General features: G+C 40.0%; 1 protein-coding gene across 3 annotated transcripts in view; it reads right to left on the minus strand.

Annotated features, from left to right (window-relative positions):
- Positions 1 to 16,971, minus strand: part of LOC133634106 (protein sidekick-1-like) — a 962,694-nt gene that overhangs the window by 236,480 nt on the left and 709,243 nt on the right. For all 3 annotated transcript variants that reach the window (XM_062027111.1, XM_062027112.1, XM_062027113.1), the window contains one exon: positions 4,072 to 4,174. In XM_062027111.1, coding sequence (XP_061883095.1) covers positions 4,072 to 4,174 — 103 coding nt within the window. The remainder of the gene's footprint in view (positions 1 to 4,071; positions 4,175 to 16,971) is intronic.

A 16,971-nucleotide genomic window follows, 5' to 3' on the forward strand; every position in this document is an offset into this window, starting at 1 on the left:
GCACTAATTAAAGGGGCAGAGCTTTAAGAGAGATTTTAGCTTTTATATTTTATAAGATATATTTTTTGTAAGAACCACAATTAATAAATATATTTCAGTGAATAACTTATTGTTCAAATCTGTTTATAAATATGTACATAAAGTGTTGTAATTATATTGTAAAATGGATGAATGGATGGACGTTTAAAACAAAACTGTTATTATTAATTAGTAAGTATACAATTTTGGAGCCTTTTTAGAGAAAATCATACCATTGTAGTAATTTATGCAAATTACTCGATGCTGTCATGTTGACCACGCCCATAGCCACGCCCCCACCGCCACAGGTATCTTGGCAGTTTATGGGAAACACTGATACCATTCTGTGTAAAGGTCATACAGCTTGGTGGATTCATGTAAACTGTCCCTGCAGTTGTTGTGTTTGGGAGATGACTAATAATACAATTGACACACGTCCCAACATTAATGACTAACAACTAAGCAGTTTTTTTTAGATGCTGGACAATAACTAGCATTAACTGCCATAATGATATGTTACAATTGAATACCCTTTTTTAATTTGAAATACTTAAAAAAAAAACAGGCTTTTCTGGATACTGGACACTAACTAGCATTAATTGCCATAATTATATGTTACAATTGAATACTGTTTTTCATTTGAAATACGTAACAAAAAAAAAAAAAAATTTGGGATACTGGATAATGATATGTTACAATTGAATACCATTTTTCATTTGAAATATGTTAAAAAAAACAAAAACAGTTTTTTTTTGGATACTGAACAATGGCTAGCATTAACTGCCATAATGATATGTTACAATTGAATACTGTTTTTCATTTGAAATACCGTATTTCCTTGAATTAGCGCCGGGGCGGTAATTAATTTAAAACCTCTTCTCACTCCGGCGCTTACCAAAGGAATGTGGTAAATTTAAGCATGCGCTAATTGTTTTAGAACCTCTTATCAGTCCGGCGCTTACCGGACAATCATTTAGGACCGGCGTTGAGATCATGCATAATGAATTGTCATGGATGAGAGTTGGTGAAAGACTAGCGTGTAGTTTGATTCTATTTTTAAAAACAATCTATACATACCATAAACCTTCATATCTGTATTCTCAGCTGTTGCTTGCTAGTGAAAGTCACAACTATGGTACCAGGTTAGCCCTAAGAGGTGCTTTCACCCGTCTTAAACCCAAAAGTGATGTTTTGAAAAAGACTGTAATGTATAGGGCAATCACTTACTGGAATCGACTTCCACAATATTTGGTATCAATCACCAGCAGAGTGGGTTTTAAGAATAGACTAAGAGGAGAAGTATTGCGGAAAGAGATTATTCTAGATTGTACCTAATGTCATGACTGTTTTTATTGACTATTTTATTGATTATGGGACAAGCAGTAGAAAATGGTGGAGGGAACTTTTTTCGTCACTTATTGTTTGTCTTTGGTACACTAATGTATATATTTTAGGCCATTGGTTCTTTGTTTTATTTTTTTTTTTGCAAAAATATATATATATCTATTTTTATATTGCTCTTTTTATCTTTGTTATGAACAATATTATGTAAACTCGAAGTTATTATTATTTTTTTGGTTCTTTGTTGTTGCTATTTTTGTATTACAACATTTTATTATTTGATCATGTTGTACTGCATTTTAATCTTTTGTTTTGTGATTGTGTGATGTTTTTGCCTGGACCCCAGGAAGAATAGTCTCCACTGCGGTGTAGACTAATGGGGATCCTTAATAAACTAAACTAATAAACTAAACTACCGAAGGCATGCGGTAAATTTAAGCATGCGCTTATAAATTTCAGTGTGATGTAAGGATACCATCGTGACATCGCTTAATGCCGCAATAAAATTTAAAGCACAATGAATCATCCCGGATAATGCACCCCCGCCGTAGAATGCACCCCCTGACGGGAGTGTTATATCAACTAAAGCCCACACTTAAAGTGTCCACATGCAAGATTGAATCTATTTAAAAAAGTTATTTAATAAGAAGCCAAAAAGTGCAAAAACAATAATGTTCGTGTTGAAGGAGTTGTGAATGACAGAAATATGAAATCCGTGCTGCAGTCGCTGCTGGGCCACAACATTAGGTACACCTGCAGACTGCAGCATCTACTCCAAACTTTCGAGCAGTTCCCTCTTTAGTGTTCTTTTTAGCAAATTCAATAGCTTGGACCTTAAATCCTACCTTATAGCTCTTAATCTTCTTCCCTTTATGCGATTTCAAATTATTGAAATCAGCCTCCTCCATTTTGAAAATGATGACAGGTGAAGTGTCACTCGTGATGTGACGAGTTTGACCCGGCGGAAATTCTAGGCATGTCCTAATTATTTTGCGAAAAGAGTTTGACCCGGCGGTAATTCTAGACATGCGCTAATAAAAATAATATTTTGCGAAACAAGTTTGACCCGGCGGTAATTCTGACCCGGCAGTAATTCCAAGTATGCGCTAATTATTTTGCGAAACGAGTTTGATCCGGCGGTAATTCTAGGCAGGCGCATACTATATACCCGGCGGCAATTCAAGGAAATATGGTATGTGAGGGGAAAAAAAAGAAGGTTTTTTTTGGATACTGGACACTAACTAGCATTAACTGCCATAATGATATGTTACAATTGAATACTGTTTTTCATTTGACATACGTAACAAAAAAAACCCTTTTTTTTTTTTTTGGAAACGATAATGATATGTTACAATTGAATACCGGTTTTCATTTGAAATACACACACACAAAAAAAGTTTTTTTTGGATACTGGACACTAACTAGCATTAACTGCCATAATTATATGTTAAAATTGAATACCGTTTCTCATTTGCGGGATGGGGGGGGGGTGTAGCGGGGGGTGTATATTGTAGCGTCCCGGAAGAGTTAGTGCCGCAAGGGGTTCTGGGTATTTGTTCTGTTGTGTTTATGTTGTGTTACGGTGCGGATGTTCTCCCAAACTGTGTTTGTCATTCTTGTTTGGTGTGGGTTCACAGTGTGGCGCATATTTGTAACAGTGTTAAAGTTGTTTATACGATCACCCTCAGTGTGACCTGTATGGCTGTTGACCAAGTATGCCTGGCATTCACTTGTGTGTGTGAAAAGCCGTAGATATTATGTGACTGGGCCGGCATGCAAAGGCAGTGCCTTTAAGGTAATTGGCGCTCTGTACTTCTCCCTACGTCCGTGTACACAGCGGCGTTTTAAAATTTCATAAATTCTACTTTTTGAAACCGATAATTTCCGATATTACATTTTAAAGCATTTATCGGCCGATAATATCGGCAGTCCGATATTATCGAACATCGCTAGTATTAACGCATTTCTCCATTAACAAACAACATACTCCAATATAAACCCTTTTTGAATACATTTGTGCAACTAAAATAGTCAATTGTGCACACTGAACCTATGAGCTAGGTCTATTTATTTCAGTTATTTAAAAAAATCTAAAGGTTTGAGTGCAACACTAAAATACTATAATTGTGATCATTTGGGTCACAATAACCCTGATATGAAATGTTAATAATGTGCGACAAAAAGTAATCAGAAGTGCCAATAACAGATATTATAGAAGCATTCAGAGCAGCCATCTTTGAAGCCAACTCGGGGGTGGTGAGAATGCTCCGACTTTCCCAGTAGGAAAGCCGACCACGAGAGGCGTGGCGAAGTTGGTAGAGTGGCCGTGCCAGCAATCGGAGGGTTGCTGGTTACTGGGGTTCAATCCCCACCTTCTACCATCCTAGTCACGTCCGTTGTGTCCTTGGGCAAGACACTTCACCCTTGCTCCTGATGGGTGCTGGTAGCGCCTTGCATGGCAGCTCCCTCCATCAGTGTGTGAATGTGTGTGTGAATGGGTGAATGTGGAAATACTGTCAAAGCGCTTTGAGTACCTTGAAGGTAGAAAAGCGCTATACAAGTATAACCCATTTATCATTTATTTATCCTGATAAAACTTCCGACTAGGAACCCGGAAATTCCGACTTTCTAGGCCAAATAGACAGCAGGAAAAACTTCCTACCTTAAAGGCAGACGGACATTGAAAGGCAAAGAGTAGATGTAAACACGTACCTGGCATTGGCAACACACTCCAGGGTTGCCTTGCTGCCTGCCACCACTCTGGTGTCTTTCGGTCCCACCACAATCACCGGAGCGTCAACGTCTGACTCCAAATCTGTAATAAAAAGACGACATATTATAGGGCTTGAAAGTGTGACGTGGAAAAACGCATTGCATTGTGGGTCTGTCTGGACTCTGAATTGCCCATTTATCCAATCCAATCCACTTTATTTATAAGGCACATTTAAAAAAAACAATAGAAGTTTCACAAAGTGCTGCACAGAAGTTAAGACAAACATACTAGAAGAGTCAGTAACATAAAACATTTAACTATAAAAGAGTAAATGCATAAAATACATCAGAGAAAATAAAATAAGACTAAAATCACAAAACTCTCATGCTGGTTTAAAAGCCAAAGAGTAAAAATATGTCTTAAGACGTGATTTAAAAGTCGTTAAAGAAGGAGCCGTCTGAATAACAATAGGGGTATTGTTCCAAAGTTTTGGAGCCACAGCAGAAAATGCACGGTCACCTCTGGATTTTAAATGGGTTTTTGGGGCGACAAGAAGAAACTGATCAGCTGACCTCAAGAGACCTTGTGGGGGTGTACATTTTTAAAAGGTCTGACATATATTGTGGCGCTAATCCGAGATTTAAAAACAAACAACAATACTTTAAAATAAATTCTAAAATGAACTGGGAGCCAGTGGAGGGATTCTAAAATGGGGGTAATGTGTTCATGTTTACATGGTTGAATCATACTTGCCAACCCTCCCCAATTTTCCGGGAGACTTCCGAATTACAGTGCCTCTCCCGAAAATCTCCCGAGACAACCATTCTCCTGAATTTCTCCCGATTTCCAGCCGGACTTAAGGCACGCCCCCTCCAGGTCTGTGCGGACCTGAGTGAGGACAGCCTGTCATCACGTCCGCTTGGCCAACCAAAAAGTAACCACATAATTTTTGGTGGGCCAACGGTTTACGTTGTATTGTGCACCCTAACGGCAAGTGTGGGAGTCGGTTCTGAAGTATGAAGTAAAGAGACGTAACTTCGTCACCTCGCCTGGTTATTGACTCCAACCCAGAATATTACACTGCCCATACCTATGCTCCTTCAAAGGCTGTGCTACTGGCTGCAAAGCATTGCACTTTCAAATACAACAATGAGTAGAGGAGTGTTATGTGTGTATATGTGTAAATAAATGAACACTGAAATTCAAGTATTTATTTTATTTATATGTATATATATATAAAATAAAATACATATACACATATATATATATATATATATATATATATATATATATATATATATATATATATATATATATATATATATATATACATATATATATATATATATATATATATATATATATATATATATATATATATATATATATATATATATATATATATACATATATATATATATATATATATATATATATATATAAAATAAAATACATATACACACATATATATATATATATATATATATATATATATATATATATATATATATAGCTAGAATTCACTGAAAGTCAAGTATTTATTTTATTTATATATATATATATATATATATATATATATATATATATATATATATATATATATATATATATATATATATATATATATATATATATATATATATATATATATAAGAAATACTTGAATTTCAGTGAATTCTAACTATAAATATACTACTGTTTAAGAAATGAGGCTGGGCCGACTCACTCCATCTCAGACACATAAGAGATAAAAGTCGTAGAGTATGCGAAATTTGAACGGAGTGCAATGAGCCTTAACATTTTTAGCATCCTGAAATGCTTCACCGGTATAAAAACTGACTCTGTTGACGACATTTATACAAGTTTGGCTCAAATATATTGTCCATTGGACGTGCTTATATTTATCAATTCCACTAATTCAACTTTTTTTGTTCGAGCTAGCGATCCTTTGGAATAGAGTACAGTTTGTTTTGGTGCAGTGCCTTCATTTTTTTAATTTGTACGATCCATTTTAATCTCTTTCACTTTACCGCGGTCACAGTACAGCCATGTAGACAAAACCTACGTCCAGCAAAAATGGCTACAATGCATTGCGAAATCACGTGCCCTTTACAGTAGGGAAGGGACTCATATAGGGCCCCATTCCTTGGTGGATCTCGCGTGAAAGGAAGGGGGTGTAGATTATTTTGCAATGCAGTCTGCTGAAAATGATGGAAAGTGCCACTCTATCCCAGCCGAGTCATACCAAAGACTATAAAAATGGGACCCATAACCTCCCTGCTTGGCACTCAGCAACAAAGGGTTGGAGTTGGGGGTTAAATCACCAAAATGATTCCCGGGCGCGGCACCGCTGCTGCCCACTGCTCCCCAAGGGGATGGGACAAATGCAGAGGACAAATTTCACCACATCTAGTGTGTGTGTGACAATCATTGGTACTTTAATCTTTAATCTTAATCTTATTTAATAACTGTCGATGAGTGTGAATGTTGTCTGTCTATCTGTGTTGGCCCTGTGATGAGGTGGCGACTTGTCCAGGGTGTACCCCGCTTTCCGCCCGAATGCAGCTGGGATAGGCTCCAGCAGCCTCCGCGACCCTGAACGGGCCAAGCGGTAGAAAATGGATGGATGGATGTATGTGGTCAAAAATATTCAACACTCTACTGCCGTCTGGCGGCTTAAGTGGATAGTGCACCCCCCAATTCGTCACGTTTCATGTGTCAGGTAAATCGGCCATATGAATCCCCTTCCTACTTTAGAAACTGACCCTGTAGGTCAAAGTTGGAAATGCCACAAAACACATTTTAAGATATTCCACACTCTACTGCCATCTTGCCGCTAAAGTGGATAGGGCAAGCCCCCCAATTTGTGTTGTTTCATGTGTCAGGTAAACAATGACGAATGGGGCCATTTGAATCCCCTTCTTACTGTATCCGTACTCATTGATTGTGCTCTGGTTGTGCATCGTTTTTTGCTGTGTCAGTCATTTTATTTCCTGTGTGCAGGCATGTGAGCACCCTTTGACAAAAAAAAAGAAAAAAGAAAGAGGAAAATTTAGGAAAAAAAGCAGAACATTTCTATCAGCATGAAGTGAAATTACATTTACTGCAATTGTACACTTTATTGTATTTATAGTTTAGATTTATTCTCACATACCAACCTTGTTTGGCTGCCTTTTTACACTTACATGTCTCATGTAATGTAACACAGATTTTTTTCCATAGATAATTTACTAAGATTATTATCATTAAAAGCGTAATGTAAACAAATAATTCTCATTCGGCACTCTATCCTGTAGCCACGACCCTTGGGTAATATACTGCCGGTGTTGTGACCTCTGTTTACAATCTGTCACGTCAAAAACATACCTTCTCGATGGCTACTAATAAATGCTCTAGAACTACAACTGGTTTGGACATAACAGTGTTCGGATCGTAATCATCCAAATATGATTAGCAGCAAATTAGAAAGCCGTCAACGTTGTGGCTCGGAGAGAGAACGCAGGCGACAACAAGTAAGCCAGCTCGATGGTTCGCTAACTTGCGAGCTTGTTTCTGTGCCCCCGATCTGCAACTCAATGTGGCGTTTTGGCAAGAGGAACAGCGAGTAACTGTGACTGAGGAGAGCGTTCGCCGAATTTTGTTTAGATCGTACAAACCCCAAAACTAGTGAAGTTGGTACGTTGTGTAAATGGTAAATAAAAACAGAATACAATGATTTGTAAATCCTTTTCAACTTATATTCAATTGAATAGACTGCAAAGACAAGATATTTAATGTTCGAACTGGTAAACTTTGTTATTTTTTGCAAATATTAGCTCATTTGGAATTTGATGCCTGCAACATGTTTAAAAAAAGCTGGCACAAGTGGCAAAAAAGGCTGAGAAAGTTGAGGAATACTCAAACACTTATTTGGAACATCCCACAGGTGAACAGGCTAATTGGGAACAGGTGGGTGCCATGATTGGGTATAAAAGAAGCTTCCATGAAATGCTCAGTCATTCACAAACAAGGTTGGGGCGAGGGTCACCACTTTGTGAACAAATGCATGAGCAAATTGTTGAACAGTTTAAGAAAAACATTTCTCAACAATCTATTGCAAGAAATTTAGGGATTTTACCATCTACGGTCCGTAATATCATCAAAAGGTTCAGAGAATCTGGAGAAATCCCTGCATATAAGCGAAAACCAACCTTGAATGCCCGTGACCTTGGATCCCTCAGGCGTTACGGCATCAAAAAGCGACATCAGTGTGTAAAGAATATCACCACATGGGCTCAGGAACACTTCAGAAAACCATTGTGTTCGTCGCTACATCTGTAAGTGCAAGTTAAAACTCTACTATGCAAAGCGAAAACCATTTATCAACAACACCCAGAAATGCCGCCGACTTCGCAGGGCCCGAGCTCATTTAAGATGGACTGATGCAAGGTGGAGAAGTATTCCGTGGTCTGACGAGTCCACATTTCAAATAGTTTTTGGAAACTGTGGACGTCGTGTCCTCCGGACCAATGAGGAAAAGAACCATCCGGATTGTTATAGGCGCAGAGTTCAAAAGCCAGCATCTGTGATGGTATGGGGGTGTATTAGTGCCCAAGACATGGGTAATTTACACATATGTGAAGGCACCATTAATGCTGAAAGGTACATACAGGTTTTGGAGCAACATATGTTGCCATCCAGGCAACGTTACCATGGACGCCCCTGCTTATTTCAGCAAGACAATGCCAAGCCATGTGTTACAACAGCGTGGCTTCATAGTAAAAGAGTGCGGGTACTAGACTGGCCTGCCTGTAGTCCAGACCTGTCTCCCATTGAAAATGTGTGGCCTATTATGAAGCCTAAAATACCACAATTGAGACCCCGGACTGTTGAACAACTTAAGCTGTACATCAAGCAAGACTGGGAAAAAATTCCCCCGGAAAAACTTCAACAAATGTTTACTGAGTGTTGTTAAAAGGAAAGGCCATGTAACACAGTGGTAAAAATGCTCCTGTGCCAACTTTTTTACAATGTGTTGCTGCCATTAAATTCTAAGTTAATGATGATTTGTGAAACCAGATTAACAGTTTGAACATTAAAGATCTTGTCTTTGCAGTCTATTCAATTGAATATACATTGAAAAGGATTTGCAAATCATTGAATTCTGTTTTTATTTACCATTTACACAACGTGCCAACTTGACTGGTTTTGGATTTTGTAATTTTCTTGATATTTCATTAAAAAAAAGCGGATTTTCCACTGACATTTCACATGTCTGTATGTGCAGGGGACTTTTTTGAACGAAATCGTAAGGTTACTAGTTCAGGAGCATTGTGAAACGTGCAACTCTTTTCTTTTTTAAAACAATACACTTCCAAAAATGCATGATATCACATTGTCAGGTGACACAGTGTTGGTTTTGCAGATTCCGAGTGAGGGTTTATGGACGGACTAATTACATCCCATTATATCGTACAAGCGTATGTCATTAATTGGCTGGTTGGTCAATCAGTGTGCCTTAAGTTCTCTCTTTGGAGCAATTCTTACCCCTCTAAATAATTCCCTTCCAGCAGGATCGCAAATGATGAATTGTAACGGGGGCAACAGTACACTTTTGTTACAGTGATAGCAAAAAAAAAAAAATTGTACATTGGTGTCTGGAAAGAGCGATTTATGCCCTCTGTGGTAAAATATGGTGTTAGTAAGAGATTATGATAATGTGTGTGTGTGAGAATGATTTATGGCCAATATGGCCTGTCATAATAAAGACTCAATAGGATTCTTATCACTGTCTGAAAACAGTATAATATGTGCAGCAAAATGAGTATGAAAAAGGGAGGCCAAGGAAGGTGTGCACGAGTATGAACATGCAACATCACAATGTACCGATGCATATGCAAATATCCAATCAGGGAGAAGTAGCAAGTACAAATTAAAGAGGCTAACTCTGACAGGAGTTGGATGGGGATCTGAGCAGCAGAACGGGGGTTCGGGATCCAATGCTGTGGGAGGTGAAGAGCGTCTTTCATCTCCCCCTTGAAGGGAAGGACCAAAAAGGTGGTAATTGACTCCCCACTCTTTATTCCTCCTTCTCTTTCTTTCAGAGTCGTCACCAGAGCCAAAGAGTCGTATCCCGCTGCCACGGGGAATAAGACAGGCGGGTGCAGGGGGGGAAAAAAACCCGTAGGCGAATGACTGCGCCCCACACACACACACTTGGAGTGAAGCGCACTTAAACACGACAGCGTCGTGTCACTGACACCCACTGGTGCTGGAACTCAGGGTGCAGGTTGAGTCACTAATGGGGGAAGATCAGGAGGGTGACACAGGGAGCACATTTAGGAAGTACGACAGAAACCTCCAAGGTTGAACGCGTTCCGACGATTTTCGGATTAAGAAAAACGTCTCAAACTGTCATCGTTGAATGTTGTTATTTTGTTTAAACAGGCTCGTAGGAGGCTATGGGGAAGACCCAGGACACGTTGGGAAGATTATGTCTCCCGGCTGGCCTGGGAACGCCTTGGGATCCTCCGGGAGGAGCCGGAGAAAGTGGCTGGGGAGAGGGAAGTCTGGGTGTGGAGGGGGGCGTGGCCTGCGGGCCTGCCGCGGAACGGGGTGTGCAAGGAACGGCCTCAATGACAGCGACAGGTGAGTAGGGGGCCCAGGAGGACCTTGTTATCTAATCACCTGTCGCCTCTATTAGCAGCAGCCGGAACGAGACACGGCAGTTGGAGTGGGAGCCAGAGAGAGAGAGACACACGGACTGAGGGAAAGACAATTTGCTGGAAAGCAAAAGCCTACCACTATTTATGACAATAAAGCAGTGTTGTACCCTGAAATCCGGGCTCTCGTGGCAGTCCACAGAACCCACTAGAGCAGTGGTCCCTAACCTTTTTGTAGCTGCGGACCGGTCAACGCTTGAAAATTTGTCCCACGGACTGGGGGGCGGGGGGGATAATGGTATTTATTTTGTTTTTTTGTCATAAAGAAATACAATCATGTGTGCTTACGGACTGTATCCCTGCAGACTGTATTGATCTATATTGATGTATAATGTAGGAACCAGAAATATTATATTATTAATAACATTAATAACAACCCTTTTGTGCGAATGAATGTGAATGAGTGTAAATGGGGGAGGGAGGTTTTTTGGGTTGGTGCACTAATTGTAAGTGTATATTGTGTTTTTTATGTTGATTTAATAAAAAATTTAAAAAAATTAAAAATATATATATATATATTTTTTTTAATTTCTTGTGCGGCCCGGTACCAATCGATCCACGGACCGGTACCGGGCCACGGCCCGGTGGTTGGGGACCACTGCACTAGAGAGCAACCTCTACACTGGGCTTCTCTGCTTAGGTTGCTGCCCCCGCGACCGACCTCGGATAAGCGTAAGAAGATGGATGGATCCTCTTGGACTGCTGTTGTATGTGTGCACACGCTCCATGCGCCTACGTGTTTCTGAGACCGGGTAAGTGTCCGCTGTAAACACCAATCATTATATTCGGGCCGGTAAAAATGTTTATTACATTAAGTTTGTAATTGTGAAAAATATAGACAATTGTCAAACAAATAGGTTCTTTTAAACCACTAATGCTAACATAAGATAGCCTGTGGTGTTCTTGTTATATATTTTGCTTTGAAAAATGTTATTGTGAGGAAGTCACAAACAGCACCTTAAAGTTAATTGAAACGATGCCAGCAAGTAATACTACTAGTAATACTTGTGATTAATCGGGATTAATCCAAATTGAAAAGTGTGATTCATCTGATTTAAAAAACAATTGTTTGACAGCACTACTTATAACATACCTGAATAATAATGAATGTTATGTTTACAACATGTCCAGGGCCAATAAAAAAAACAAGCTGCTGTGTGGAAAGTAGATCAAGTGCAGAAAGGCGCTTCTTGGAGAGACACGCCGTTGGAGACTTGCATGCAAGAACACGGCTCATTAGCATTGATGCTACAGACACACACAACGGTGCATTCCAAGTCAGACTTATTGAAAGTCTGTCGTAATTCCAGCATCAAGGCTCGCAAACAGATAACACAAACTTGGAAAGAGACCGCAGCCCCTAAAATAAAATCCTGGACAACAGCTCTGACAGAGATAGTAGAAATGGAAAAATTAACATTTTGTATTAGAGGGAAAAATTGACATATTTAAGAAGTTGTATCCCGAAGTTGTCTGTAATATTCTAAATATAATTGTATATTGGAAGAATGTAGGTCAATAGTGCATGTGTGTACATACATGTACAAAACCCAAAACCAGTGAAGTTGGCACGTTGTGTAAATTGTAAATAAAAACAGAATACAATGATTTGCAAATCCTTTTCAACTTATATTCAATTGAATAGACTGCAAAGACAAGATATTTAATGTTCGAACTGAGAAACTTAATTTTCTTTTCATTATTAACTTATAATTTAATGGCAGCAACACATTGCAAAAAAAAGTTGGCACGGGGGCATTTTTACCACTGTGTTACATGGCCTTTCCTTTTAACAACACTCAGTAAACGTTTGGGAACTGAGGAGACCAATTTTTGAAGCTTTTCAGGTGGAATTCTTTCCCATTCTTGCTTGATGTACAGCTTAAGTTGTTCAACAGTCCGCGGGTCTCCGTTGTGGTATTTTAGGCTTCATAATGCGCCACACATTTTCAATGGGAGACAGGTCTGGACTACAGGCAGGCCAGTCTAGTACCCGCACTCTTTTACTATGAAGCCACGGTATTGTAACACGTGGCTTGGCATTGTCTTGCTGAAATAAGCAGGGGCGTCCATGGTAATGTTGCTTGGATGGCAACATATGTTGCTCCAAAACCTGTATGTACCTTTCAGCATTAATGATGCCTTAACAGATGTGTAAGTTACCCATGTCTTGGGCACTAATACACCCCCATACCATCACAGATGCTGGCTTTTGAACTTTGTGCCTATACCAGTCCGGATGGTTCTTTTAAATAAATAAATGATAAATGGGTTATACTTGTATAGCGCTTTTCTACCTTCAAGGTACTCAAAGCGCTTTGACAGTATTTCCACATTCACCCATTCACACACACATTCACACACTGATGGCGGGAGTTGCCATGCAAGGCGCTAACCAGCAGTCATCAGGAGCAAGGTTGAAGTGTCTTGCCCAAGGACACAACGGACGTGACTAGGATGGTAGAAGGTGGGGATTGAACCCCAGTAACCAGCAACCCTCCGATTGCTGGTACGGCCACTCTACCAACTTCGCCACGCCGCCCTCCTTTTCCTCTTTGCTCCGGAGGAAACGACGTCCAAAGTTTCCAAAAACAATTTGAAATGTGGACTCGATAGACCACAGAACACTTTAACACTTTGCATCAGTCCATCTTAGATGAGCTCGCACCCAGCAAAGCCGGTAGCGTTTCTGGGTGTTGTTGATAAATGGATTTCGCTTTGCATAATAGAGTTTTAATTTGCACTTACAGATGTAGCGACAAACTGAAGTTACTGACAGTGGTTTTCTAAAGTGTTCCTGAGTCCATGTGGTGATATCCTTTACACACTGATGTCACTTTTTGATGCAGTACCGCCTGAGGGATGGAAGGTGCCGGGCATTGTCGCTTACGTGCAGTGATTTCTCCAGATTCTCTGAACCTTTTGATGATATTGCGGACCGTACATGGTGAAATCCCAAAATCCCTTGCAACAACTCGTTGAGGAAGGTTGTTCTTAAACTGTTGGACAATTTGCTCACACATTTGTTCACAAAGTGGTGACCCTCGCCCCATCCTTGTTTGTGAATGACTGAGCATTTCATGGAAGCTGTTTTTATACCCAATCATGGCACCCACCTGTTCCCAATTAGCCTGTTCACCTGTGGGATGTTCCAAATAAGTGTTTGATGAGCATTCCTCAACTTTCTCAGTCTTTTTTGCCACTTGTGCCAGCTTTTTTGAAACATGTTGCAGGCATCAAATTCCAAATGAGCTAATATTTGCCATAAAATAACAAAGTTTACCCATTCGAACGCTAAGTATCTTGTTTTTGCAGTGTATTTAATTGAATATAGGTTGAAAAGGATTTGCAAATCATTGTAGTCTGTTTTTATTTACGATTTACACAATGTGCCAACTTCACTGGTTTTGGGTTTTGTATATGATATCAATGATAAGCATAGGTAAACACGTCATCTATGGAGTATGATTCTCTTTATATCTATGCATGAGTATAGTTATGGGAGTTTTCTTTTCTTTTTTGATTGTTGTTGTACCACCAATATTTATTTATTTTTACATATATATACTATACAAAATGGGGCGAGGAGCAACGTGAAAAGACAAGATTTTGTATAATTTTGTGAAATCATTGTAATTAAGTATATACTGTATAAAAAGGGTTCGTAAACACACTTTTTATAGACCAGTGACCAAAACAGGGTGTATCACTTCTTTCACCCAAAGTCAGCTGGGATAGGCTCCAGCTCCCAGTGACCCGTAACAGAATGAGCAGTATAGAAAACAAACAGATGGATGGACTTTGTATAGGTGTGGGTATAAATGTGAACGGCCGAAGTCTGCCTCCATCGCTGTCATTTTACCAGCCCGTGAAACACACATGCAAAGGCGACCATGTTGTACAAGGCGGTACGATTGGGAAAAAAAGTGTCAACCTGCAAGGAAGGCGACACGGGTGACAGGGGAGAGTAAATGTGGGAGACAGACAATGGAGAGTGGTCATTAAGTGGAGGTCAGACAGAGATGAGGTGCTGTGTTAAACATGACAGTACCCCCCCGCTCGCACCGCAACCCCACGGTAATGAAGGGAAGGTGAAAGCCAACCTGTGAGCTCGGACTGAGGGAGGAAGACAGAATCACAAGGGAGGGAAGCGAGGGGGAGAATAAAACGGCTGGGTAGAGGCAGACGGAGCATGTCAAGGGAAGTGCTGCAGATGCTCGTTGTCTTGCCAGAGTGAAAGATGGTAGAAGCGCAGGAGAAAGCAAAAAAAAAAAAAAAATGCCATCTGGGTGTTTGATCTTGCCTTGCCTCCTCTGGGGAAATGTTATTTCCCCTGGCTGTGAAAGCACAATACATATTTCCTCACTCCCTCCTGCACATCGGCCGCTTAAATGTCCTTTTTTGTTTTGGTTTTTTAATATGTTCAAGTCTTAAACCAGGGTCTTCTTTATTCCTTCATTATTCACAAAGACTCCCCGCAAAGTCGCTTCAAGGAGAGTGCAGAAGTGTAATCAAAATGTGTTGCATTCTTCTTTATGGAAATGAGAAACTCCATGTGGCGGGGCTGCCGCCAAACAAAGCCATATCAGAGCAGCGAGGGGCATCTTTTAGGGATGAGAAGTCGTGTCAAGAAATACAGTGGATCCTTTAAAGTCCAACGCTCCTCAAGCCACACGATTTAAAGGGCTCATATTGTGGTTTATAATCATCCCTCGTTTATTGCCGTTAATTGGTCCTGGGCCTGACCATGGCAAATAAAATATTTTCATAGCTAGTGCATTAAATAAATTGGTTTACAACCTTCTAAACACGTTTTTTTTTTTTTTTTTTATCACGAGAAGCCTCAAGACACCTTTATACCCCTTCAATACAATTAACTAATGTTGCCTGAGAGTGAGCCAATCAGTGGCCACGATACTGAACAAGAGTGTCCGCCCTGAGATCGGTAGGTCCTGAGTTCAAACCCCGGCCGAGTCATACCAAAGACTATACAAATGGGACCCATTACCTCCCTGCTTGGCACTCAGCATAAAGGGTTGGAATTGGGGGTTCAATCCCCAAAATGATTCCTGGGCGCGGCCACCGCTGCTGCTCACTGCTCCCCTCACCTCCCAGGGGGTGAGGGTGATGGGTCAAATGCAGAGGATAATCTCACCACACCTAGTGTGTATGTGTGACTATCATCGGTACTTTAACTTTTAAAACGTCCTAAATCAGGGTTGTCAAACTCATTCTAGATCGGGGGCCGCATGGAGAAAAATCTACTCCCAAGTGGGCCGGACTGGTAAAATCACGGCATGATAACTTAAAAATAAAGACAACTTCAGATTGTTTTCTTTGTTTAAAAATAGAACAAGCACATTCTGAAATTGTACAAATCAAAATGTTTTTTTTTTTTTACAATTACCTGTTGCGGGTTAAAGTATGTATACTTTATCTGTCGTTATTTATATTTTCTGAATAAATTATGTGATAATGTTCATCAGTCAACTCATTGGTGTTCATTTTCAATCTATCAAGATAAAAAAACCCATATCAAAATCAAATTACTGGATGTTTTTTAGGTAGTTTGATCATTTTCCTCGACTGATGTACTAACATCATGTGGTTTATTTTGTACATATGTAGCACCATCTACAAATAATTGCTATTGTGACATCAATCAATCAATCAATCAAAGTTTACTTATATAGCCCTAAATCAAGAGTGTCTCAAAGGGCTGCACAAGCCACAACGACATCCTTGGCTGAGATCCCACATCAGGGCAAGAAAAAACTCAACCCAATGGGATAACAATGAGAAACCTTGGAGGGGACCGCAGAGGTGGGGACCCCCCCTAGGGCAACCAGTGCAATGGACGTCGAGTGGATCTAGCATAATATTGTGAGAGTCCAGTCCATAGTGGATCTAACATAATAGTGAGAGTCCAGTCCATAGTGGATCTAACATAATAGTGAGAGTCCAGTCCATAGTGGGACATCCAGTGGACACATTTAGAACAGCAGTTTCTTTCATTCAAAATTTTCAGGTTAATTTTTATACTTAAGCACACTCATCCCGCGGGCCGGATAAAACCTGTTTGCGGGCCTGATCCGTCCCTCGGGCCGTACGTTTGACACCCCTGCTCCAAATAGTTTGGTCTCATCTTGTGGCCAATACTACTGTAGTATGGATTTTTTTGTTTTACTACTTTTATGC

This window comes from Entelurus aequoreus, linkage group LG18, assembly GCF_033978785.1.
Source record: "Entelurus aequoreus isolate RoL-2023_Sb linkage group LG18, RoL_Eaeq_v1.1, whole genome shotgun sequence".
NCBI lineage: Eukaryota > Metazoa > Chordata > Actinopteri > Syngnathiformes > Syngnathidae > Entelurus > Entelurus aequoreus.